This window comes from Panthera leo, chromosome C1 (assembly GCF_018350215.1).
Source record: "Panthera leo isolate Ple1 chromosome C1, P.leo_Ple1_pat1.1, whole genome shotgun sequence".
NCBI classification, from domain to species: Eukaryota; Metazoa; Chordata; class Mammalia; order Carnivora; family Felidae; genus Panthera; species Panthera leo.
The window spans coordinates 158254357-158280758 of record NC_056686.1 but is presented as its reverse complement, the minus strand read 5'-3'; the positions used below and the strand labels follow the sequence as shown (position 1 = coordinate 158280758).

At 40.0% G+C, this 26402-nt stretch overlaps 1 protein-coding gene and 1 long non-coding RNA gene across 2 annotated transcripts in view; one reads left to right on the top strand and one right to left on the bottom strand.

The window, feature by feature from the left end:
- MYO3B (myosin IIIB) overlaps positions 1-13250 on the bottom strand; it is a 226165-nt gene extending 212915 nt beyond the window's left edge. The window contains exons 1-5 of the mRNA XM_042949071.1: positions 13096-13250; positions 10408-10491; positions 9404-9606; positions 5073-5171; positions 4583-4697 (exon numbers count right to left, since the gene is read on the bottom strand). Of these exons, the coding sequence (XP_042805005.1) occupies positions 4583-4697; positions 5073-5171; positions 9404-9606; positions 10408-10491; positions 13096-13119 (525 nt within the window). The 5' untranslated portion in view covers positions 13120-13250. The remainder of the gene's footprint in view (positions 1-4582; positions 4698-5072; positions 5172-9403; positions 9607-10407; positions 10492-13095) is intronic.
- On the top strand, positions 12847-23694 carry LOC122226223. The gene is made up of 3 exons (XR_006205521.1): positions 12847-13125; positions 21395-21463; positions 23435-23694. It is a non-coding gene; the product is annotated as an uncharacterized LOC122226223 (long non-coding RNA).
- Positions 23695-26402: the final 2708 nt, after the last annotated feature.

Sequence of the window (26402 nt, the reverse complement as noted above, 5' to 3'; positions counted from 1 at the left end):
AAGGCAAATCGTCCTGTTTCTGCGGTCAAGAATCACTGTTTTAATCACACAACTTAAGACTGGCTAAGGAGAACACCTACCAAATGGGTTTTCTGGGACTAGTGTGGATTTAACATGACAGCACCTCATTACCTCGATCAATACAATATGAAGCTCATGGAATGCAACAAGCAAGCAACTTCCCAGGGGGTAAACAGAGACTCTAAGGCAATGAGTTTGATATAGCTATTATTTCTGTATCCAGTTATCTCAAAAAGTTATCTAAACTCTCAATACTCTGAGGAAAAAAATGTACTTCCTCTAATTAACACACACACATGCAACATATATGACCATACAAGGCATGAAACCTCCCAAAATAGGGCTTCCAGGCATTTCACCACTGGGGTGATTATCCCCAAAGGAAATGGTAGTTCTCACCTAGTTGTTTCTCTGGCAATATTCTCTTCAGCACAATACTCAGACATTTGTTCTTTTGAAAAACTACCCATGTGACCTTCAGTGAAAATTTTGGGGTTCAAACACTGTGAATGACTGAACCTAATGGTAGGTTGGGTCTTCTTCCTTGGTTTAGACAAGGGAACTTGAGAAGGGTATCCAATGTTGACCTCATTATGGAGGAATTAGCCTTAGAGTCCTCTTTATGCTACAATTCCAAGCTATTCCACTTGATTCCTTCAGTCTCCCCCTTAGATTGATTAGTTCTGCCTTTCTGGCCTAGGAACCTATATCCACCCTTATGGTCAAGTCAAAACATCACCCATATACTGTCATGTTAGAGGACAATCAGTAGCAAGTTCATCTGTGGGATTACATCTCCCTCCCCAGTACTTGTTTTTTTTTTTTTTAATGCTTATTTGAGAGACAGCGTGAGCAGGCATGCAAGCAAGGGAGGGGCAGAGAGGGAGGGAGGGTGGGAGGGAGAGAGGGAGGGAGGGAGGGAGGGAGAGAGAGGGAGAGAGAGACAGAATGAATCCCAAGCAGGCTCCACGTTGTCAGTGCAGAGCCTGATGTGGGGCTCAATCTCATGAACTGTGAGATCATGACCTAAGCAGAAATCAAGAGTCAGATGCTCAACTGACTGAGCCACCTAGGCGTGCCCCACCCCCAGTACTTTTTCATCAAGTCTCTTCTTTTCTCCCCACAGCTATCCTGAGAAAGATTTTCACCTTCCTCACTTTGCTTATTTCCTCTTGTCTGATCTCCAGTTCTATGCACCCTTTCCTGGCATCCTGCCTTTGCTACAGAATCTTGTTACCATGCTCTATTTTTTATTTCTTATGTTTTCAACTTTCTACGTGATAACACAAAATAACCTCACCCAGGACAGGAATACTATCAAGAAGACTAACAACTTCTCCAGCTGGTTCCCCAATTCACTGTTGATGAGTATGAATTCATTTTTATCATCAATCAGCAGAAGTGGGGAAGAAAGAGCCTTTCCCCATCAACATATCATGCAGGATGTCTTTGCTGCTTCTTTCCTTTTCTCAGAAGATACTCCTTTCACTGATGTAGGTATTCTGTCAATAAAGTTAAAGCTAAGCAGAAAATTGAGAAGGATCTTAGTTTTCCATTAGCCTGGAGCTGATTTCCATTTAGCCTGGAGTTGCTCCCAGCCTGGCTCACAGGCATCTCATGGTAGTTGTTTCTCTGTTCCTCTCCTAGGCATTTACTTGTCCTCTCAGTATCTCTTTACCTTGTTTCCTTTTTACAAGTCTCTAGTTTTTTACCAGCTGTTCTAAGTACCACATTAGGCCCAATTAAAGGGCTTTCTCTCTTACTGGCTCTATCCCAACACCTTTCTTCAGTTTCCTTTTCAGAGGATGTTTCACCTCTGAAAAGAAAAATGTTTTCACAACATTTGTATCTTGAAAGCCAATGATGGGTTTAAAAACATTTGAGGGTAGGGGGTGTATATCAATCATACATCAATAAAGTTTTAAAAACATGGTAAGTCCTATTGTCTATCATTTGAACACTGAAAATCCTCAAGATCTCCCATTTACATTTTAACACATAAACCCTTCGGTTTCTCTTCAGCAATACTCTCCCAAATACATAATCTGTCTTGAAGAAAGGGAAAAAATTTGCCCTAATCTCAAAGCCTTCTCCCTAACCTCTTCATCAAGGGATCTGCAGTAAAATATCCAATCTTGACCCTCACACAGATAATCTGCCTAAAATCTTTTCATGTAGTATTAAATATAAACATACCTAAAACTCAATTTAATACATTATGATTATTCATATACCAGCAAGACAAGCATTAATATTAAACAAAAATAATAATGTTTGATTCCAAAAAGGCATGGATCTTCATAATAGGGTGTTAGGTATAATCCCACCCACCCAACCCCCAACCCCTGCCCAATCCCCTGCAAGGAACCATCATTGTTAGTCAAAGACTCCTTCTACCAGGGAGGTTTCTTTACAATAAACTCAGGGTCAAGTGTTCTTCTGATACTTTTGGCTGATGTCCCAGAATGAAAATTCATGTTCTTGAGTCTGCACTAAGGTTTGCTACTTATAATTTTGCTATGGGAATTTGGAGGAATCTGAAGAATACTATGAGGATTCCTGCAGGGTACTTAGTGACATTATAAGAAAAGAGGGTGACCATCATTTTGATTAAATTGACCAGTTTATTTAAGCTATGTCTAGAAAATGTCCCTCTGTCTAGAAATAAACTTAAGAAAAAGTTCTGATACGTCAGCTATTTGGCATCTGATCCCTGACTACATTCACCTGAATCTTTCTGAATTTAGTCAAACTACTTTGAGTTTATAAAGTAAACTGAGTGAATTCAGCAAAAACAGGTTGTCTATAGAGATATAGACAAAGATATAACCAAAGAATTTAAGATCAGAGAGATCAGAGCCAGCCTCTTCCTTCCATTTCCAAGGTTGCTGACATAAGTTGGTTTATTTCCAGTATCAATTAATATGGGACACGGTGAAACTATAAACATATCATTACATTCTCGTTATTCATTTTATAGTCCAGATCAGGCAGAAATTATGTCTACCACTTTTTACACTTCTTTCTTTTCACATTTATTCACTCATTCATTCAATTCAATTCTACTATACTTTTTTTTCATCAAGGGTTAGGGATGGCTTACCTCAAAGACACATACTTTTAGCATATTTAGTTTGTTTTGTTTTTTGTTATCTTAAAACAGCTTGATTTATTATTATTTGCAATACATTTCTATTATTAGAACAAAGCCATTATATACGTTCTTTTAGAGCTAGGACCAATCTCTTCACAGTATTCTACACCCATCTTTATAGTCATTGAAAGCAAAATATTATTAACCTTATGACTAACTTCTCTATTGTTCCTGTACCCTTTCCAGCTAGTATGCCCCTGAACACCTTGGCATGACCGAGGTGACTTGAAATCGTTCTACTGCCATCTCCACCACGCTTGGACTCTCCTGGTGATGCATCTTGATAACAATCAGCTCTACAAATTAATAACCATAAAGGTCCTTTAATAAGGCTGGAACCTGTTTAATTGCTCTCCTCTAAGGAGCCAAGGGAAATACAGTTCTGTTTTTATCTGACCTTTGGGATTTTCCACTGTCTGTCAGTCTAAAGTCAGTGGGAGGCAGACAGAGAAAATTAACAGCTGGCTAGAAGAAAAGAAAGGTATTATTATGACTAAAATCAGCCATGCTGGGAAGGGAAGGGCTGGCCAAACTCATTAGATTACAGAAACAATACTTTACCCAGAGTGGCTGTCCCAGGGTAACTGGAGTGTCTTGTAATCTAATCCCTTAAGATTTAACACTCTCACCTACCTCCTAATCATTCACCTCCTTTCGTGGAAAAGCAAAAGAATCTGTGTATTTTGCCAAATTGATGGCATGAAGCCCAGAAACTATGACATAAATGTATCACAGAATAATATTTGAACCTAGGGTTATAAATATCTTCTGTCACCCCTGGCATATATTTAATAGAGACAGCCTGTATCTCGTAAGATAAGAGTAGTCGAGTACTTAGAGCTAGAGGTAATAATGAACAACTGTGTACCATGGAGAAGGAAGTGACTGCCAGAAAGTTGAAAAGGTTTAAATTAATTTGTTTTGGTGCACAAGGAGCTACTTGCATAAATATATTTCTGAGCCTTGGTGTAACCTACATATTCCTATACTCATATTACACAACACACTTTAATGGCTGGAACAACCCCAACTCAGAAAAGGGCAGTATTGTTTTGGTGTTTGTTATCACAGCTGTAGTGAATTGATGACAACGGTAACAATTTACAGGCATGTGGCACTTACAACAGTACTTCTAATTTAATATTCACTTGTGCTTCTTGTTAAAATGCAGATTCTGGTTCACCTGTTCATAGATGGACCTGAGAGTCCGCATTTCTAACAAGCTCTCACATGATGACAATATTTCTGGTCTGATCAGACCATACGTTGAGGAGCAAGACCTTATATGTGACCAGATGGCAACTGAAAAGAAAGTATCCTGCCCCAGCTTAGAACGTTCACATCTACAGTCACATTGATACAAGAATATTAACACCTGAGTTTCTTTTTCTTTTGGGAATCACCTACCTTGTCAGTGAATCCTATAATCCTGAAGCAATGCTGAATTGCTTCAAATTGTCTTCTGTAAGATTCCTTGGAAGTGATGTCGTGTATCACCCTTCCAGTTTCATCAGCTATGTACCTAAATGGAGTATGACCAAATACAATGAGCATTGACGTGGCAAATGGCACCCCAAATACCAGGGCATCACTGGGCTCCTTCTTCACAAGGGCATTTCCCTTTCAGTCCAATTGCAGTGGAATAATGGTGCACGTGGCTGAGTAAAATGGCCGCAGTTAAGTTTTTAAACGTTCTAGAAAATGCAAAAGGTGAATGGCTGCAGTTAAGCTTTTGAGCTTTCTGGAAAATGAAAATGGTGCCATCCACCTTGGGTATTTCAACTTAAGACACTATCAGTGTCCAGTTAGGAAAAATAGTTCCATTTATTTCCAAGTTTTCTCAATTGCTATTTACACATTCATTAAAAATCAACAACTAAAACGCCCTGATACTTACCTAGGAGGCTTTTCCTCAGGAAGTCTGAACTCAGAAAGTTTCTTCTGGTGATAAAGACCAGCATAAATATAGTAAAATATGTGAAAATTTTTCTCTCCCCTGGAAGAAAAGAGGGGAGAGGATATTATTAGTGATATATTCTGGGGCCTCCCCACTTTAAGTAATCTATACCATCTTTCTGTGAAAAATATTATCCTGTAGCAAATTTGCATTTTCAGGCAATTAAATTTGCCACATCCCAATTACAGAATAGTAATAGTGATAGGATTAGTATAGTAATTGTCACAGTGTCACATTATTAAACACACTTATCTTTACGCAGAAGGAGGTTTTAGAGAATGGAACATTCGTACGTCGCAGTCAGGTTATACACATTTAGAGATATTTCTAGTACAGCCCAAAGGATGAGGCATCTGTGTCACATGCCTTCCGTTAGTAACCCGTGTTGCTTCAGAAACAGTGAATAACAGCTTAGAGACATCAGTCAATCTCCCTATTTTATTGGAGCCCCAGACAGTGGCTCTCCAGTCCTACGGCAAGGTAGGGAGCAAAACTGGGTCCTGGACTGAGGTCTCCACTCTTTCAAACCTGTGTTCTTTCAAATGCCATTCAAAGCAGTATGCACCAGTTCCCCTGCCAGTGCAGAGCCCGAAGTGGGGCTCAAACCCACCAACCACGAGATCATGACCTGAGCCGAAATCAAGAGTCAGATGCTTAATCAACTGAGCCACCCAGGCACCCCAAGAATTTTTTTTAACTGGTCCTTCAGCATAGACAGTTTGAAAAGCCCTGCTCTGGGTCCCTTTCCTTCCTCTGGAGGAGGGCAGTCTCTTCTGTTGATATCCCAGGATTTGACAAATCCTCATTTTGGCCAATTTAGCTCTGTGAAAAGAAATTGTTCTACTCCTTGTTCCCATCTGTGACACGGGCCCCACTCTTTTCTTCAGCTTCTTCTAAGTATCCTGGTCTTCCTTTGTCATTTATCCTGCCAAAGCTCTTCTAGGATATTCTTATTCCTCTCTTGTATTCCAGATGCCTCTGCTCACCATTTCTCACTCATCTGTTCCCTCAACTAATAAATTTACCTAGTGTCAGTCAGAGCAAGCACTGTACCAGGTGCCAGGGATACAGGACTAAGAGGATTCCTGCCTTCTGGAGCCTCCCTTCTAGTGACGGAGTTAGATAAAACAAGGAAACTTGTGAGGGCTTTGAAACAAACAAAAGGCTAAGATGAAGAATAATGTTGGGGGACAAGGGCTGCTTGTGTTAAGTCAAGGGAAGGACTCTCTAAGGAAATAACACTTAGGCCAAACACTGAAACATGAGAAGGGACTGGAAGGAGCTACAGAAAGAAGGGGGAAGAGCATTCCAAAGACAGGGAGCAACATATACACAAGGGCTCTGAGCCTGACACCCACATAGAACCAAAAAGATGCTAGGGAGAAGGGGGTGGGCAGGTAGGCAGGGCCAGCCCATACTAGGCCTTGTTAGGCCATAATGAGGACTTTGTTGATTAAGCAATTAGAATTCTTTGAAGTGTATTAAACTGGAGCCAAGAAGCACTTTAAGTATATAACATGAGTAGATCTGTGTTGAAAAAGTACATTCTAGCTGCAGGATGAAGACTAGACTGTAAGAAGCCAAGATGGATGCAGGGAGACCAATTAGGAGGTCGTGGTGAGAGAGCAAGCAACTTGGATAGGTATCAATTATAGTGCTGATGGAGAACAAGAGTAAGCTTAAAGATATATTTGGAGGAACAACTAAAAGAACATCCTGAGAGAACGAATGAGGGTGGTGTGAGAAAAGGACCTGGAGTCTGCCTCCCAGGTACCTAACTTGAGCATCTAGCGATGATGGCACCATTCATGGAGACGGTAAAGCCCTTTTAGGGCTTTATGAATCAGTATGCCTGGTGCAAATATCACTTATTCTTTAAACTCTGATAAATGTGCAGGCTTCAGCTGACCCATCTTGATCTTACCTTCTTACAGTTTTTTTTGCAGATACCTCTAGTTTTAATTCTTCTTAACATTGCCTATCAACATCCATCCCTACATAAATTCAATTTAATTTTCATCCTGTATCCATCCGGTTTGGTTAGGTTTTGTTGAGATAACAAATATTCCAAAGATCTCAGTGGCTTAACTGAACAAAGGGTCACTTCTTGCTCAGAGTACCTGCCCACTGAGAGTCAGCAAAGGGAAGGGGGTGTGCTCATCATAGACACTCATGGGCCTAGGCTGATGCAGCAGCCACCATCTTGCACTTTGCCAGAGGGTCTTGTCATTACACGTTCATTTGCCAGAACTGATCATATGACCACATCCAACCACAGTGTACGTAAAAGAGAAATCCTACTATGTGCTCAGAAGGGAGCAGATCAGAAACGTTAGGTGAACAGGATTTGCATGAGCCCCGTTTTCTCCTCATTCAGTATCTTCAGTCTATTTTACCTCATCACTGCTATCAGATTGAATAAACTTAACAATAATATTATGGTATATTAGGCACCTATTATGTTTCAGAGTTTATATTTGGTATAAATCACATTATCTCATTTGATTCTCATAATAGTCCTGTATGGATGACTTTCTTATGCCCTTTTTGCATGTAAGGAAAATACGATATGAGGATATTTACACTAAGTGACATATAAAATAAGTGACGTAGCTGTGATTGGAACCCTCTTCACATTATCTTCCTAAAAGACCTTTTACATTTGAACATAGAAAACTGTGTTTTCCATTCTGTCGGATGCAGCTCCATAAACTTTAAAATCACCCTAATTTGGGGAGAAAGAAGCAAGTGACCTCATAAAAATTAATCAAGAAGCCACAGGGAACCTGAAATAACTCTCACTCTGTCTTTTTGTTCATTTGTTTAATTTGCATGCCAGTCCCTATTTTGTGAAGAAACTGCAAATGTGTGGCAGGAGAGGATGCTTGAACCCTTACCCTAGAACAAGTCCTATAGATTCTTCTTGCATAATATCTCTCAGATTCATCCACGTCTTTCCATCTCCCTCCACTGCTACTATCTTAGTCCAGGCCTACATTCTATCTCACATGGATCTGGCAACAAACAGTCTCCTAATGGTCTCAACACAATCCCTCTTGTACCTCCTCAATCCATTTTCCCCACTGAAACCAGAGAGATCATTTCAAAATGCCCTTTGGGTTTTGTGACTCCTCTGCTTGAGAACATTAAATGGTTTCCTATTGCCTTTAGAATAAGGTTCGAAATCCCCAGCCTGGTTCCAAAGCCCTGCATGATCTGGCCTCAGGCTCATCTTTGCCTGTCTCCCCTTTTTGGGAAGAGCACCACCTTGCTGGCCAACTCTTAGCGATCCTCAGGTCTCAGATTAACTGTCTCATACACAACAGGGAGCCCCTGTCTTCCTGGATTAGGTCGGGTGCCCTTCCTTCTCTTGTTTTACCTTCATAGCACTTTATATTGTTTCCTGGAACTTATCATAATGGTTCTGCATTTGTTTATTTACTCGTTTTAATGCCTGTGGTCCTCCCTCCCCTCCCCCAACAATCCCCCATCCAGTCTGAGCTCCATGAATACTGCAACCTTGTCTATTTTGCTTACTCTTGCAACTCCAGCAGAGAGCTCAACACTAGCATACAACAAGCATTCAGGAGTTACTGAATAATGCACGAATGGACCATGCTCCTGAGGAAGTCTGGTGTCCTGCAATAAAAATAGGAAGCATGGCTAGCCCTCTAATAACATGTACTACACACGGCACTCTTTAAAGTAATTTTATATAAATGAACTCCTTAATCTTCATAGCAAATCCATGAGGTAGGCAATACAAGCATCTCCATTTCACAGATAAGGCACAGAGAGGTTAAGTGACATAACCAAGAACAGTCAATGTCAGAGTCAGCATTTGAATCCAGAGAAGTCCATGCTCTTCCTAAAACAAAGGTTTTTTTCCCCCCTACTGAATCTAGGGGAAAAAATCAGTATGCAGAATACTATCAGCGCTTTTTTTAATATACAAATTAAATTTTAAGATACCCAATGATTTTTAAAAGTATTCACAATGTTGCTAAATTCTACCTAGTACCAGCTCAGAAGAAAAGGGCATCCTGATCCCAAAGTACTCCCACCCCAACCCTCTGTACTCAGCCTGCAAATATCTTTTAGGTTAGAAATTACCACTATCCTTTGCTTAAATAATTCCTTGTTCTTGGGAAGTCTGGGGGTAGGGGGACCTTGGATGCTAAGAATAAGGGTGAAATGTATCCATTAAGATTACAAAAGCCTCCTGGTCTATCTTCCAGAACAAAAACAGAGTGATAAAATAGTGTACCTACACTGCCTGTTTTATAACTCTGGATTTTTCAAGGAGATACTCAGAGATTCTTGCCCCCATCACAGCTCCCGTTGGTGTAAACATCATTTCCAGGTATTTTCCAAAACGGCTGGAATTGTCATTGATGGCAGTGCGTGCATTTCCAAAGGCTTCCACCAGGGAGTTGACTTGCAAGATTTTCTCTCTCAGGGTCTGATTATTGGCCTGTGCCAAACAGACAACAGTCAAGAGGAGCTTCCAGAAATATCACTTTAGCAAAACTGCCAGGCACCCCTCCCTACCCCCAAAATTCACATATTCTTTTTGGGAAGAACTTCACTTGGGAAAATCATCATCAGCCACTAACACCGTTTTCTCAGATGAGCAACTAGTTTAGGTTATCAATTTTTACATCCAGCCACACTTTACTTAAAATCCTTGATAAAATGCCTGAACATTTTAGAAAGAATTTTAAATAGAGAGATCCCATAACTTTTCTCAGTCATCCATTATAATATTCAATTAACCTCATCTGTAAAAAAGATTCCTTAAATGTTTAGTTTCATAATACACTACTTCTTAGTATATGTAACTGCCAGTCTGTTTTTTTAAGTCATTCCTTCAATGTCCATTTAACCAAGCTAAAAATTTCCATTTCCTTCAACTTTTGCTCAAAGATTTCTATTTTCCAATCCTTTAATCAAAGCCTTAGTGGCTCTCCCTAATCCCGTTCCTAGTGTTTAACCACTTTTACTACTTAATGGCTAAATGTTTCTATTACATTGAAAACATAAAAAATTAATTGCTGATAATCTAGTAAATTCGTGCTGGCATTATTTTCCTCACTACGTGAAAGAAGGATGACATGCTGACATCTTAAGAGGCCTAGCTATCAGGAGGTAAACATAATAAAGTCGGAAGGTTTTTATGTAATCCCTAATAAAAGCCAGTATTTCCATCATTTATAAAATATGCAGTTACTCTGTAAGGATTCTAGCCACAGTACATGAAGCAGATAGTCAATACCTTCCCCAAGAAAGTCAAATGCTGAACAATCAGGTGGGTGCTTTCCGTCTTCCCAGAGCCACTTTCTCCGCTGATGACAATGCACTGACACAGAAAATGAAGAGTGAAGAATTCATAGCACAGGGAACAACTTGTATGTTCAGCAATGGCTTTCATACAACATCTACCATTGCACACCTTATTTTTTTCACTGAACGATAGATCTTAGGAATCTTTCCATTTCTGTACATTGAGAGCTTTGACTTTTTCACAGCTGCTTGTCGTTCCATTGTACAGATGCAGCATAATCTATTTAACCAGTCTCATATTGACAGATACTCCTTATGTTATTACAAGCAATACCACATCGAATAACCCTACATAGGGCATTATATCTACATGCAGCTTCTTCTGTAGAATAAATTCTCAGAAATGGGTTGTTAGACTAAAAGATAAAATGCATTTGTAAATTGCATAGATAGTACCAAATTGCTTTCTAAGGACTAGAACCAATCCAGGAAAGTGCCTGTTCTAGAGCCTCACCAATAGAGTATATTGGATTTTTGCCAATCTGAAATGCAGAATAGTCTCTCAGTATAGTTTTAATTTGCATTTCTTTCATTATGAGTGACATTGAGGTCTTTTCATACGTTTAAGATTATTCATATTTTCTTTTTGTGACTAGCCCATATCCTTTGCTTTTTTTTTTTTTTTTTTTGCATTATTGGTGTTTTATTATTCATGTCTAAGAGTTCTTTATGTATCAAGGAGATCAGTGGGTGTATTATAATAAAAAACATACACTGGGTCTTTGTCTCTGGTTCCTGGCAAGAGTTCCTAAGACCCTTGGAACTTCTTGAATCATAGGGACAGCAGGATCATCTTCTGTTATTCGCAAACAAGTCCCTTTCAATCAAACCTAACTGCTAACCAGGTGGTTCCAAGTAGGGCCCAAGATAGCTTCACGATAGATGCTGGTCACCAGAAAGACCAAATACATGATTAGAGAGTGGGAACTTCCAGCCTCATCATCCCAACTTCTAGGAAATGCAGAGGGGCTAGAGACTGACTGAGACATAAAAACTCAAAGAACAAGATTCACAGAGTTTCTGGTATAAACACTTTGAGATGCTGGGAGGGGACATGCCCAGAGAAGGCAGGGGAGCTTTGTACCACCCCTCTCCCCTGTATCTTGCCCTGCGTAATCTCTTCCATTTGGCTGTTCCTGAGTTGTATCCTTATAGTAAGCCAGTAAATTTTTTTAATGTTTACTTATTTTTGAGAGAGAGAGAGAGAGAGAGAGAGAGCAAGAGCCACAGGGAGCAGGGGAAGGGCAGAGAGCAAGGGAGACAGGATCCCAAGCAGGCTCTGTGCTGCCAGCCCTGAGATGTGAGGCTCTAACCCATGAACCATGAGATCATGACCTGAGCTGAAGCTGGACGCTTAAACAACTGAGCCACCCACGTGCCCCAATAAGCCAGTACATTTAAGTAAAGTGTTTTCCTGAGTTCTATGAGATGTTCTAGTGAATTATCAGACCTGAGGGTGGTTGTGGGAATCCCTGAATTTGCAGGCTGGGCAGAGTGTAGGTAGCTTGGGAATCCCTTTTGTGGCTGGAGTCTTAAACGGGGGCAGTCTTTGGGGCTGAGCCCTAATGCTGTGGGGTCTGTACAAACTCTGAGAGGTATCAGAATTTAATGGAATTGAGTTGCTGGACATCCAGTTACTGTTGGAGAATTGAAGACCTGGTTGGTGTTGGAAAAGACAACATTTGGTGTTAGAAACGACAACAGTGTGGGGCAACTTCTCAACTTGGAAAATACATGTATCTCTCTCCATTTACTTCCTCTCTATGAAATCTATGGATAGTTCACACGTCTGTGGGAAATGCAAGAATTTAGAGAAGCCAAGTTTCTAACCTATAGTGAATCCGTGTACTCTATTTTGTAACTTGCACTGTTACAGTTTCATCTATTCCTCAACGAATCCAAAGCTGCGACTTCACAGGTCTCAGGAGATTTACACACAGTAATTCTCTCACAAAATCTTCTCACCAATTTAGGTTACTTACATTTCAAACAGGCTAAAGACACAAAGGAAAATATACATATTGAAAGTAAAGGAAGGGTCAAAGGTTGGATATGTCACCACTGTGAGTCAAAGGTCCAGAAAGGGAAGCTGTATGGGTGAGGTTTGTGTTTAACCAGCATTGAGTTTAAAATCTGTTCAGTCTTTACCAAATCTATCATAATTTCTCAGCAGCTAAATAAATGATGTGGTGCATGGTCCCCGTCAACCCATGTACAACACAAAAAGGTCTGAGCCACGAAAATTCTGAGACCTTAATAGGAAGGAATTTCATATATGTCATTCTACATTCTGTTTTTATTACAATTGTTGCTATGTAATCAGGTTTGTGTCGACTCTATGCTCTCACATTCATATTAGAAACATTCTTATTAGATTTTATCAGGGAAAATGAGTGCTCATGATGTGAATGTTTCACGTTAAGGAAAAGAATTTTCACATTCTCCTGCCGCTGTAGCTTCTATCACTGTTCCTGTTCCAGTGAGCTACTCTTTCATTTCCTATTTCCTTGAATCAGCACCAGCAACCAGAATGGAGTTTTCAGGAAGACAAAAGAGCTGCAGAGGAAGACAGAACACACCCTACTGTGTGACTTGGCAGGACAGGAAGGGGAGTTCTTACCTGGTCTCTGCTGAAAGTAACCATACACTGGTAAGCAGCATCTGCTGATGCAAATATGTGGGGCGGGTTGGAGGCACGTTTCACCCCATGATAAAGTCTGGAAAACTGAAGAAAAAAATAAGTAGTTTAAAGACAACTTCTAATGCTCCAGTACTTGTTGCCCGTGAAACCAAAGCTTTGTCACTTATTAGGGGAACTGTAGCATCAGAAAGGCTGCAGAGCACAGGCTCTTGAGTCTGCAGGCCTCCGTTCAAATCCCAGTTCTGCACTGACGAGTTTCATGAACTCCTGTAAGGGAGGTGACTTCGCAGTGCTAAGTCTCTTCTTTTGCCAAACAGGGTGAATAATAGTGGCCATCTCACAGGATTATGAGAAGTGAGATAAGCCAGTGCCTGGCCTATAGCAAGCACTAAATGAATGTTAGCTATTATTGTTATATCTTGCTCTAAAGTTAGCCCCAAAATGCAAGAACTCCATCTGTGATGCACTGTTATCTGCAGTGTGGGGTATACGCCACTAAAAGCGGCATAATTTTATTTTCGCTTTTCCCTTCTTTTTATTTTCCCTTGTGGTTTTTAATTTCCTCTTAAGAAGCAACATGCTCTCAAAGCACCCCTTACCTGCGGGGAGTATATGCTTAGATTCTGGAAGGGGTTTAAGGCAATTAAGATGTCTCCAACATATGTGTAAATCAGCAAGTCCACATAACGCTTTTGCAACTGATGAATAATTGTATCCTAAGAAGAGGATAAATGGTATTGAAGGTAAACATTATTTCCAACTAGGAGAGAGTTCTAATAATAAAAACAAATTTATTCTTACAAGAAAGTTTTTTTACTCAATTCAAATCAAATTTATTCTTACAAGAAAGTTTTTTAGTCAATTTAAATCATAAGAGAACGCTCCTCTTCGTGAAGAACAAACAACTATCTGGACTTAAGAGTTAAACTGGACTTTTTCTAAAACAAAATAATTTCCAGTGATGTGATAGATCGTTTAGGCTTACAATATAAAGAGCTTTATTGGAAAAAATCCAAATCCTTTCCTCTTCATCGTTTTGGACATTTGGGGAACTAAAAATGAACACAACACCGGATCATAGTCACAGTAACCAAATGCTCCCCGAGCTTCACCCCAAGGCTATACAAACAATTAAATTTTCAAGTGACCTTAGGAAAACATGGTCGACAAGAAAAAGGTCAGACCATTCACATGAAACAAATGTCATCGGTGAGAATTGCCTACTAAATATTTAGTACCTCATCCAGAACCTCTAAATTGACCAAATCATCCTCAAGGCAGTATTTTTCAGCATCTTCCACATGATAGGGTCTTCTGGTGTGCATTCTTTCATGTCTAGAAATTTATCCAGAGAATATTAGCATTAATAGAGTAAAAAGCATAGCAGAACATAGGCGACGAGAATGGTTCATTCACGGTCTTATCAGATATGTTCAGAGACTTCAGAGGTGGGGACAGGAAGAGCAAGTCTAGTCCAGCTCCCCACGCTGTAGGGCCCCCTCCCCATTGCTGTACAGCTATCAGGAGTAAGGTGAGCTCCAGACCTCAAGCCTCCCTTCCACCACGGTGAGGAACATTTCCAAATGGGCCCATCTAATACTTATATTAGCTTTTCTTAAATGCCAACTACAGCCTTTCCAGAAAAAAGTATCTCCTCCTGTTTTTTCTATTCACTGTCAGGTACACTGTTCTCACCAGGGTACTTCCCTTGAGGTCCCCTCATGCCATCCACCAGCATCAACCCCAACTTTTTGAGACATATTTGAAACTGCAGAAAACTTGAGAGAATAATATAGTAAATATCTATGAATCAAAAATGTTTACATTTTATCTTATTTGTTTATTTGAAATCCCTTTGTTACCCATGTTTCATCCCATTCTCCCTTCCGGAATGACTACTCTTTGGTGGGTAACCTTCTAGTCTATTTTTAAATATTGGTCATACACATGAGCAATATACATTTTCTATATGTTAATTATAAAAATGATATACTATAGGTTTCATTCTGGAAACTTGGTTTTTTCCACTCAACATTATGATTTTCTAAACTATATATATATGTATATACAGACATGTACATTATTTCAGTCACTTTAATCACTGGGTAATATTACATCATATGAATACATACCAATTTATTTACCCATTTCTATGATGATCAACACTTAGGTTGATTCCAATTTTTTCCTATTAGAAACAAAGCGGCACTCAGTATCATTATATGTATCCCCTTGTCTAAATATGCGAGACTTTTCTCTTAAGGGGCATCACTCCACAGGCATTTAAGAAACTTGGTTGGCAATCAATACCAATCCCCTTTGGCATACCAAAATATAGTTCTTTAAGGTATAAAATTATTTCAAGTCACAGTAGGCCTTCCCATAATTCCCTTCATAAAGGGATCACTACTCAATGTGGTGTAGGGGGAAAGCATCAACTTAGAAGTTAAAAGCTCTGGATCCTAATTTCAGGGTTCTGAGGAGTGTGTTGTGGTTCACTCAATAATCCCCTTAATTAATGGCCAGCATCTCAGTGTTCTTCATCTATAAATAGAATCTCTCATGACTGGTCTATCTCTCGGGGGGGGGGGGGGCTGTGAAAACAATACAGTCATTGATACAGAAATGCAAAAAAAGTTGAAAAAAGTTACCAAGCACTATTCTTACAACCTTATCAAAATCTGGAATCAACAATTTGCACAAGTCTACATATTACTCGGAATACCAATAACTAAACAAAATCACATGAAAATGCCTCCCAGGTACTATCATTTCAGCAGCAGAGAAGCATCACTGCACAGTACTTCACCAGCACCTTTTATGCTCACCATCATCACAGCTTCATAGGATACAGTGTTATTTTGCCAGGTCCCAGAAGCCACCTTTACTGAACATTTTACTCTAAGTACCATGTGGGCGTCCTAGCATCCTACTGTACACTTTGTCCCTTGCTACATGCATTTCACAGAAGTAGGGAAAAAGGAAGAAGCAAACTCAACAGCTCTACATATTGAATCTTGACTTTAGAAATACAATTGAAATGGGCAAACATTGACTTTTTTTTCCTTCTTTCTGCCTATTAAATTTTACTTCCCAATTCCCAGCATTGGCAGACTTGAAGAAAGGGTGTCTGATGCATGCGTGGTATTAGTCGTTTCCAGTGCTAGAACCAGTCTTGCTGCTAATTCACAGAGAGATTCAAAACATATGAAGCGTAAATTTACTTAATACAATCAAATTTATAACCTAAGCATTTTAAAAATTATTAAACAGAAGCATTTATTCATCTGTGTCCTAACACATTAGTGATGTCAAAGAGAAATCAGATTGAATTGAAATACAAATTTTTACTAAAACTCAGAGGCTGCTTCTAGCTAGCCACCTCGCTAAATAAAACAGTAGGAGGGTGCATATATCTGGCCAAATCCTCTCCATATAAAACCTAAGCATTTTTTCCCTTGAAGTTCATCATGAAATGAAATATCACAATACCCTTTTTATAAAATAATTCTTGTCATATTAAATTCAGCTAGTTTATCTCCTTCCTAAATCCGTATCTTGCAGTTGTATGAAATAGACTAAGAGTTTATTCTATACATCTTCAACAAAGAAAATCAGGAATTAAAAAATCATCCACAGCTCTGGTTCCAGTCAAGATGGAGTAAGCACTCTCCACTGTGCCTCCCTCCTGAATGTGGCTCAATACCCTGGACAGAGTGCATGTGACTCTGAAAAGTGAATGGTAACAGGCAGACTGGGAAATCAGAATCTGAAATACCACTGAATCAATGGCAGGTTTCCCAGGGATTATTTTTCCTCCAGTAACTCCTGACCTGAACTTAAAAGCAGCCTGAACTACAGACAGGGATGTCAAGCTTCATGCTAGATGACATTTTTACAGCCAACCAAATATGGAAATACCGACAAAACCTCACGTGCAACATCACAAATAAACTCTAGAGAAAGTTGTGACTTTCAAGGTGAACATGTACATTGCAATACCACCAGGATCGAAGCTGTTATCTTTTGAGCCCTGTCTATATGCCAATCTATCTATCACAAATTTAATCTCCAGGACACATGCAGATGCTGTCTGCAAATCGGGGTTTCTCACAAAAATTTTCCCCTTATTATATTTTATAAACAACTTTTAAAATATGTTACCTGCTGTGATTAGCCATGTATCACCTCTTCCCATGCTTGTTGGCCATCATATTCCTTAGACAATATTTGCTTCCAAAATCAAAGTTGGCAATCTAGAAATTGATGTTGATGCAAGGTATTTCCACTCTACCAAGACCACTTCACTTTCTCAACCAGTGAAGAAAAATATCTGATATCCCTAGCTCTGCCTTCCCCAGCTAGCATTCTGAAACTGCCAACTGCTTCATTTTCCTGCTTTGGCTATGGGGTTTGGAGGGTCTACTGAAGAGAAAAAGTTATTCCAGTTTTTATTTGTTTTTAAAAAATTATCTTAGACTTTACATATACTCATAGAAAGTATTATGTTGTTTAATATTTGTCTATTTTTAGTTGAAATTAACCAGAATAATTTGGCTTAAATTTTTTAATTTTCTTTCAATGATTTGTCACCAGTAAACTACCAGCTTAAATTTCCTTTAAATTCACATGCTCCATCTAGTGCCTTACTTGAGAATAGCATCTATTATCAATTTTTGCTGAAGAATTCCCTGTTTAATGTGAAAATTACAAATTTCCAACTACAAGGTACTTGGATTGAATGTTCCAAAGTTCAGAGGAATGGACAGATACATGGATAGATGAATAGCAAAAGGCATTCTATTAAATCAAGAGTGTAAGTTTTTAATGACTTAAAAGGCATTTTTTAAAATGCTTATTTTTGAGAGAGGGAGAGAAAGGCAGCATGTGAGCAAGGGAGGGGAAGAGAGAGAGGGAGACACAGAATCTGAAACAGGCTCCAGGCTCTAAGCTGTCAGCACAGAGCCCGATGTGGGGCTTGAACTCAAACTCACGAGCCATGAGAGCATAACCTGAGCTGAAGTTGGACACTTAACCGACTGAGCCATCCAGGTGCCCCGACTCAAAAGATATTTTCAAATCCCAGCAAAGTCCATACTGCTTTTCACTAGATTCTTACTTGTTTTTATGAGACTCTAAGTATGTTAGCTGCCAAGCCTGGCTCCCTAGATAAAGGGAGTTTGGGGTGGGGGGGGAGTGGTGGTGGTTAAAACTTAGAAAGGAAGAAACTCAAAGCTCTGGCTTGGGCTGATTCTTGGAGTTTAGGGTTGGTGGGAGATAGTGGATGGTGAGTAGGACTGACCTTAGGTTTCAGGGATCAAGAAAAGGAGGAACTGGTGTTAGAATTCCTGGCTCAAGTAAGGTGGGAATGAGGGCAGGTCTGAACCATCAAGTCCAAGGCAATGAATGGGTGGAGAGTAAGAAATGGATCTGAAGAGTGGGTAGAAAGGCAGAGGCTAAGAGTTCCTGTAAGACAAGGTTCAGCATAGATGAGGCAGAGGAAGGAGAATGCTTTGGAATGTCTCAGGCCCAGTCCATGAGTGAGAAAGAAGCTGTAAAGGGTACCAAGCTGATTCAGATACTGGGGGTATTATTCTCTTGGAATAAATCCCTGAAGTACTTCTGCCTTCACTATAGTTTCATCTCTATGCCTCACCATTATGGTTAAAATCATTTGTGTGTGAGAATGCTTTTTAATATCTCATCACTGGGCTACAGACTTCTTTGTTCAAGCTGCTGGCCCTAAGAAAGATATTGACAAATATTATGTATTTTGTCCAAAAGCGATTCTCTTCCTATCCATCAACTATATCCATGGAAGCAGGTAGGTCAAAACAGGGCCACAGGAGCCTCACAAAAATGTGGCAGGATGAATTCTTCTCTTGTTCTATGATGAAGAACAAAGCATTAGGAAGCCCTCTGAGGCAAAGTCAGGATGAGAAAGAAAGAAAATTTTTCAGCCTAATAATTACAAGAGATGTGCCAGTGAGAGAGGTTAAATGTTGCACTGAGAAATGCTTGATGGTATTTTGGACAGTCAAGTAGTGACAGGTTCATTGTGAAGGATGCCTCTGCTTAGCTCTTCCACACTCAGGATCAGAGCCCTCTCCTTTATCCAAGAGTAGATGGGAAGAAATGGAGAATGACTAACCCTCCCATTAGATTCCAGATACAAAAGGAAATAAAATCTGTTGAAGGTGGAGAAAAAAGGGGTAGAGAAGAGAAGGAGTAAGAAAAAAGGTCTAGGCTCAAAGGTGGTAGTCCTCAAAATTCTAAGGCAAAGGCTTCTATGGCCATGGACAGAGCTCAGGGACAAATTGACAAGTTGAAATAGATCAGAGGAATCTGAGAGATCAGAGGAACTCCCTTATCACCACATTCAATGGATTCCATCCGTATAGTGAGGAAAATGTTACTCAAAACTGGAGAAAGAGCACTGTTTTATTTCTTCAAAATCATTATTTACATTTCAATATACCCTTTGATAACAGAGATGATGAAAGAGAAACTTATTTGACTATAACTATGTAATTATGGGCCTAGAAGGAGAAAAACAATGGCAGGCCATCTAGGTGTGATGCCATTTTACTAAGAGTCAAATATGGATGGAGATACCACCTACAGAACTCTAACTACATGTGCTCTATCTTGACCTAGAACTTAAGTTTATATCTACCAAACATTACAATAAACAGATTAAAAAATAGAATTGTTTGGGTGGAAATCACTATAATATCTCCCTGTTTTTTCATCTAAGCATGGTTTTGGCCAGAATTCCAATAAATCAGCAACTTATTATCAATCATATTAAACAGAATTTGATACACCCACCTACCCTAGGCAGCAAGAATCAGTGACAACAGCAGAAAATTCAATAGTATTCATTCAGTTATAGACCTATAGATAGATAGCAGATACTCATTATATCAGAATGCTCTTACCTCTTATGCATTTAGATAATGCATTTACCTCTTAGCACTTATTTGATATCTGTTAGGAGGACAGGAAGATCTTTAACCTTCTATGTATCAAGCATCTTCAGCACTTGATAAAGTAATCATTCAAAAGTCATTCATTAACACAGCAGTCCAGGAACTCATCAGTGTACGCAATATGGTGGATGTGGATGAGTGTGTGCATGTGTGCACGCGCACGTGCATGTTTGCAGGTAAAAGAGGAAGTCAATGAACAAGGCTTACTGGGGAAGGCTAGACAGTTAAGCAGTGAGAAATCTGTTTTTAAGGTCACTGCTGCAGGTTGAAAAGAACATCAGAAAAGCTGAGGCCATTGTTTTAATCAGCCCCAGGCAAACTGCAAGGGTAGAATAAAAATCCATTTAACAGAGCAGAAAACAACCAGCAACTTAATTCCCCTACCAAATAATACTTAGACTAGACCCTTGGCATTTGAGGGCTTAACATTTGTGGTTTCAGCGAGTCCCAAGCCACCCGCAGGGGAAAGACACGCTGGATCTTGTAATTGTACTAAGGGCTGCAGTTGAGCCCATAATGGGAGGTTGGAAGGCAGGAGGGAGTCACAGCACCGGCAACCCAGCACCTTTCCTGCCTCCACTCACATTCCAGACACTGGTTTTGCTCTTCTCCCACTAACTCCTGTGAAGTAATTAAACAAACACGTTTTCATGTCTACTTCTCTGAACTTTAATAGTGACATAACATGCCGATGATATTGATGAATTCAGGGATTTATAAAACTGGTTTGGGGGAAGAGTCCTTTTGAAGGTCAAGGCAATGGAAGCTGATGTAAAGGAAATGGCCAAATTGTTTAAAAGCATCCCTGACAATTAAGTAAAAAAAATAAATAAATAAAAAAAAAAAAAATGTAGCACCTAACTATTGTTCACTGGATTTTAGGGCTTTTTACCCTCCTCTGAGAGAGTAAGCCTTGTCTTCATAACTACTCTACTGAACCTGAATCAAACATATGCTATGGCAAAATTACAAACTACCGGAAAAACTTAAATTCCAACAGTTACACTCATACGCTATAATCAGCATTAGGAAATCGTATCAAATCTCAACACAATGCCGCTTCTCCACAGTTGCTTCACAGACACAATGTGAAAGGGGAATGGATCACAGCCTAGCTTTCCACACAACTGTACCACTCAGAAGAGCTAGAATGCTTAGATCCAGGAGAGGGGAGATGGGGCCTTACCATCCAAGCCCTTCTTCGTGTACAGTGTGGCTCCTGCTCTATAGTGAATAAGCTCCCATGATTCCTAGCTTTGTTCTTGAACACTTAATTATTTCAACAGAACTGAAGTGGACCACTGCCCATCATGCTCCTGCCCCAGCTCCACTTTCCAGCCACTCACTGTGAAAAGGTAGTGGAAGGGGCATCTTCCCTGCTCCCCTCTGTATTTCCCAACCACACTTATCCCTAACCAATCTTTCCCTTTTAAAATTCACACGTGTATCATTTCCTCCAACAACTGACCTCCCAATCTCCTTTCTATCTCTGCTCTTTGGTTCCCCCATCCCCCACCAATCACTTTGTTAATTCTTCCCACATATTGACCTCAGGGTTCCTCAACTTGTCAACAACTTTTATTTCTAACTCCACCAAGTTTGTCCACAAGTTCAGCCATGGCTAGTTCCCAGTTATTTCTCAAAAGTTCCCAAGATCTCAGCTCTACAATCCCTTGCTCACCATCCACTCACTGAATCTGTTCTTCATCTGCATTGTAACTGTCAGTCTCCTGACCTAGACCAGACCTCAAGAGTTAAAAAGTTACTCTGGCTTCACTTTCTTCCAAATCCCAAAAAGACCCCAGGGATACTCATCTTAACTCCCTTGCTCCCTTGTCCACCTATCATGTTCATCTAAGACAGTCTCCAGTCTGATGACCTGGGTATATATCTCTTTTCTCTACTTCTCCTGCTTGTTGCTAAGAAGCTAGAGATAATAGATAGGAAGGGCAGTGGTGGTGATGGCACATTTTTGAAGAGGTTCTGGTGCCAAGTGCTCTCCTGAATGCTCTACATGCATTATCTTAAACAGTGATTAACTTCACTACAATGGAATGCTATTCAGTTAAGTTCCTCGTGGGTTTTCTGTGCTATTGAGCAATCATCATGTCCATCTTTAATAAACCCTTTATCATATTCCTCCTAGTGGCTATTTCAGAGAGTTAACATTTTCCTGGAGTCCAACAGTCTGCTCCCAATTTTGAGATCACCTTAATTTTTTTTTGAAAGATAAAGAAAATTCAACATGAGTTTCCTCATAGGACACTCTTTTCTTACCCCCATCCTGCCCCTCAAACTTTCTGGATATCTTCATCTAACCTTTCTGTGTCTTTCCCAACTTTGAGGTTCTTCCTAAGGTCAACTTTCCTCTTGGGCCTTTGTTTCTACTTCCTCTTGCTTCCTCTATTACTGTCTCTCTCTTTATTTTCAATGTCTCCCTCTATGTAAGATCCTCCCCTTCATCTGTTCAAGTTTCCCCCATCCTTTAAAAACCTGCCTTCTTCCCCTCAAACTTTCAATTTCTCTCTCCCCTGGAGAAAATACTAAAGTTGACAGAACATTCCCTGCCTTTGCAGGAATAGTAAGACATTTTTCCCTGCAGGCTGTTAGGTCTCATTTCTCTGCATTAGCTTTCAAAACTAAATAAGTATGTCCAGCTCGAAGATCCAGGACCGTCTGGAATACTGCAGAATCCTACTCTGGACAGAAAGCTGGAAGTTTTGTATAATTTCTGGAAGTCCCTGGCATTGCATTTGGTAGAACAGGAAGAGGAAGAAACTTTCTTTACCGGTCTCTCTTAGTGTCTTACAATTTCTATTGGATTGCAGTCTGAACCAGGGCAGAGAGGCAGCCTAATTTGGGTAGACCCTGTGACACTTCTTTCTCCGCGCCCCCACCCCCCCGCCTGACCTGTCTCATCCAATCCACCACAAAGTCCTGACAATACCATCTTCTTAATATCCTCTGTCATTTGCAATTGCCACAAACTGCAACTTTGTCTCTCTGGCTCCTGCCTTGCCCAGCTCCTCCATTCTCGACATTGCAATCAGAATGATCTTCCTGGAGCACATGCCTGCTTGAAAACCTTCAGGGGCTCTTGAGTGACTAAGGAACAAATCGAAGCTCCTTAGCCCATCATGACCTGCTTCCTGCCTGCCTTGTTTCTCCCTCCCCCTGTTCTATGCCAGGCTCCAGTAATGCTAACTAATTGTTCATCAAATTCCTTAAGCTCTCCCCCGTCTCTGTGCCTTTGCCCTCTGCTCACTGCTCATTATTCCCTTCTACCTAAAATAATCTCAATCCCAACTCCTCTGTTTGTTCTACAGGACACTCCAAGGATCATCTTCCCACCAGGTCCACGGGTCTTTTCTTCCCAGGTATTCCAGGAAGTACCTCAACATCCAGGTACTTTTCATGTTGAGCTGTTCTTGTCTGATTCTTGTCTGTTTCACACACTGGACTATTAGCTCTTTATCAGGAACTGTATCTAATTTGCCTTTGTAGTCCCTCTGTTCAGCAGAGGGCCTGACACATGCACACATATAAATGTCTTTTGAATGAATAAATGAATAAGTTAGATTTTAAATGAGATAAAACTGGTATTTTTAACGTTCAGTAGCTCAGTACTATTTATTTTCGTGATGTCATGTGATAAGTAGGATGAATTTGTGCAAGTTAAGTCCAAGAGGTAGTTAGTGTTACACAGAAATGAAGACCTTTGAATCAAATAGACCCTGTATACTACTGCTGCTACTGCTAACCCTGTGAGAGCTCACTCTGTACTAAGAGCTGTTCTTTTTATGTACTGACTCACTTAACCCTCAAATGAACCCCCATCTTATAGATGAAGAAACCTCAGAGCAGAACAATTTAACAACCTGAATCTAAGTGGCTGAGCTGGGATTCAAACCTGGCAGAGCCACCACACTGGGTGACCGTAATTGTGCAGAAGAATGATAAGCTGGGTATCTGTTTCACTCATCTTTGCACTCACCTCAAATTTTCTGCTTTCCCCAACTTACCTTGTAAACTCACAACTTTTAATATACTGAATTACCAGCATCAAATGATATTTGAGAGTTTTTCTGGGTGGGCTTGAAAAACACCTAGGTAGCCAACCCCTGCCAGCTGCTAAAAGGAGGTAACAGTGTGGGACAGGTGGTAGGTTAAGTGTCAATGACAGGCATTGTGTTTCCTTTAGAATTAATTTTCCTACCTCTTAATAAGGAAGTTGCTGTTTATAGTTTTGATTTCTATTTATGAGGCTGTGGAGTTTATTTTTTTTAAGTTTATTTACTTATTTTTAAAGTAATCTCCACACCCAACATGGGGCTCAAAGTCACAACCCAGAGATCAAGAGTCACACACTCTACTGACAGAGCCAGCTAGGCATCTGTGATTGTGGGTTTTGTTTTTTTTTTTTTAATGACTTTCAAAGAAATACAAACTCGTGAGTGAAACTAAAGACGCTGTGAGAAGCCTTTGCTACCAGATTTTTGGTAGCAAAGAAGTTAACAAAGATCAAGAGAAATTAGAGGAAGCAGGTGAGAGAGACTGGAGCCTGATTCTCTACGGTAAAAGAAGGGAAGTCTTTAAAAAGAGAACACACGTCTGGACTGGCACAGTCAGGCCCATGTGAAAAGCTGAGTAACGTTGCAACTTCAGTCTCAGAACTTGTTCTGCAGCAGGTTTCAAACAGAGAAAAGGAGGGAAGGCCTGATTCAACTTAGAGCCTTTAAGTGCTGGGTTTGTTTTTTTGCTTCATCTGTTTGATTTTATTTGATTTCATCCTCATTTTTGGTGCTAGCGCTGTGTGTGGTGTGGGGACAGGGGTGGTTTTGGGGTGTGGGGACAGGGGTGGTTGGTTTATAGGAACAAAAGCAGGGAAGAAAAGGGATTTAGTTCCCTGGGGCTTAAACGCAAGTTCCTACTGCTTCAAAAACGCACCAAGTCGCAAGAATTTCTCTATCCCGTAGGCAAGCCATAGAAACACAAATGACAGTGGAAAAGGGGAAAGAAAGAGTAGGAAAAAATTTGTTTTGAGCTACCCAAAGGGAACTTGGTGGTGGAGGGGAAAATCAGCAAGGTATAGTCACCTTTAAACCATGCCTCCAGCTCCAAGGGTTCTGATGCTTTTTGATTTGTAAACAGTGCTCTCTGCAGAATACATGAATATTTCCAGAACTTGTGACTACTACTTTATTTTCTTCACCTCCAGTCCTCCGAATGTTCTCTTAATAATAATGGATTAGAGCTTATCTACATCCTGGCCAGTTTTATAAAACCAAATAATTGCTGAGCTGGGAAGCAGGTTTATTTGCATTTTAAAAATTTTTGTTAAAGAGAAATTCTGCCACCCTCTGGACAGAAACCAAAGATCTGTTTCTTAGAGACCACCATGGAATACCATTTGAAGCAACTGTCCCTGAAAATACACGTTTATTTCTTAAAATCTACGCTTTAGGAAAAGGAGGGCAGGGAGGGAGAATCACTGTTGTTTTGGATAGCACAGACATCGCCTGTGGGGGGGAAAAATCATTTAAAAATACTAAATTGCCCCTAAGGAATTTTTAACTAAAGAACAGGGTCTCAGAGCACATTAGAGAAAAATCCTCCAGTATTTAATTTGTAATCTTCCCAAAATCGCTTTACAGCCTACATTTCTGCTTTCTAATCAGCAATGGCCAAGTAAAGATCTCTCACACGATCTTAGCTATGGCTGCTTTCATACAGCTACCTTTATTGATTAAAAAAACCCTCATTCATATTAAATATAAACATATATGTGTGTTGGTGTTTAACTAGAACTCGAGGACACATTGGGATTTCAGCCACAGTTGAGGGATGTTAGTCTTAAGAGCACAAATGGACAGCTCGTTTCTAAAGCTCTCCTGATCTCATCCACTGAGTGTGGAGTACTTAATGTCATGTAAATGAAACTCTCAAAAATGCAGGGATGTGATAATTACCAGTACTAATCCCGAGCAAATCAAAACACATGACATACCATTTTTATAAATAACCAGAGAGAGGAAGTAGGGAGAGGACGAGTACCATACCTGGTTTTAACAACAAGGTTTAGATGCTTCTGGTCTTGGAGGACCTTGGCCAGCTGTTTTTGCAGAAATAAAACCTTCCCGTGGGCTTCTTTAATAAATGGGTGGTCGAGGAGATGTGTGACAGAAGGCCGCTTTTCAAAATCCTTAATAAGACACCTGTTTGCAAAAATCAACAACAATCCAAAGTATAATCTTAGAGACCTGGTTCCCCTGTGAGTATGAGAGAAAGGAGGCA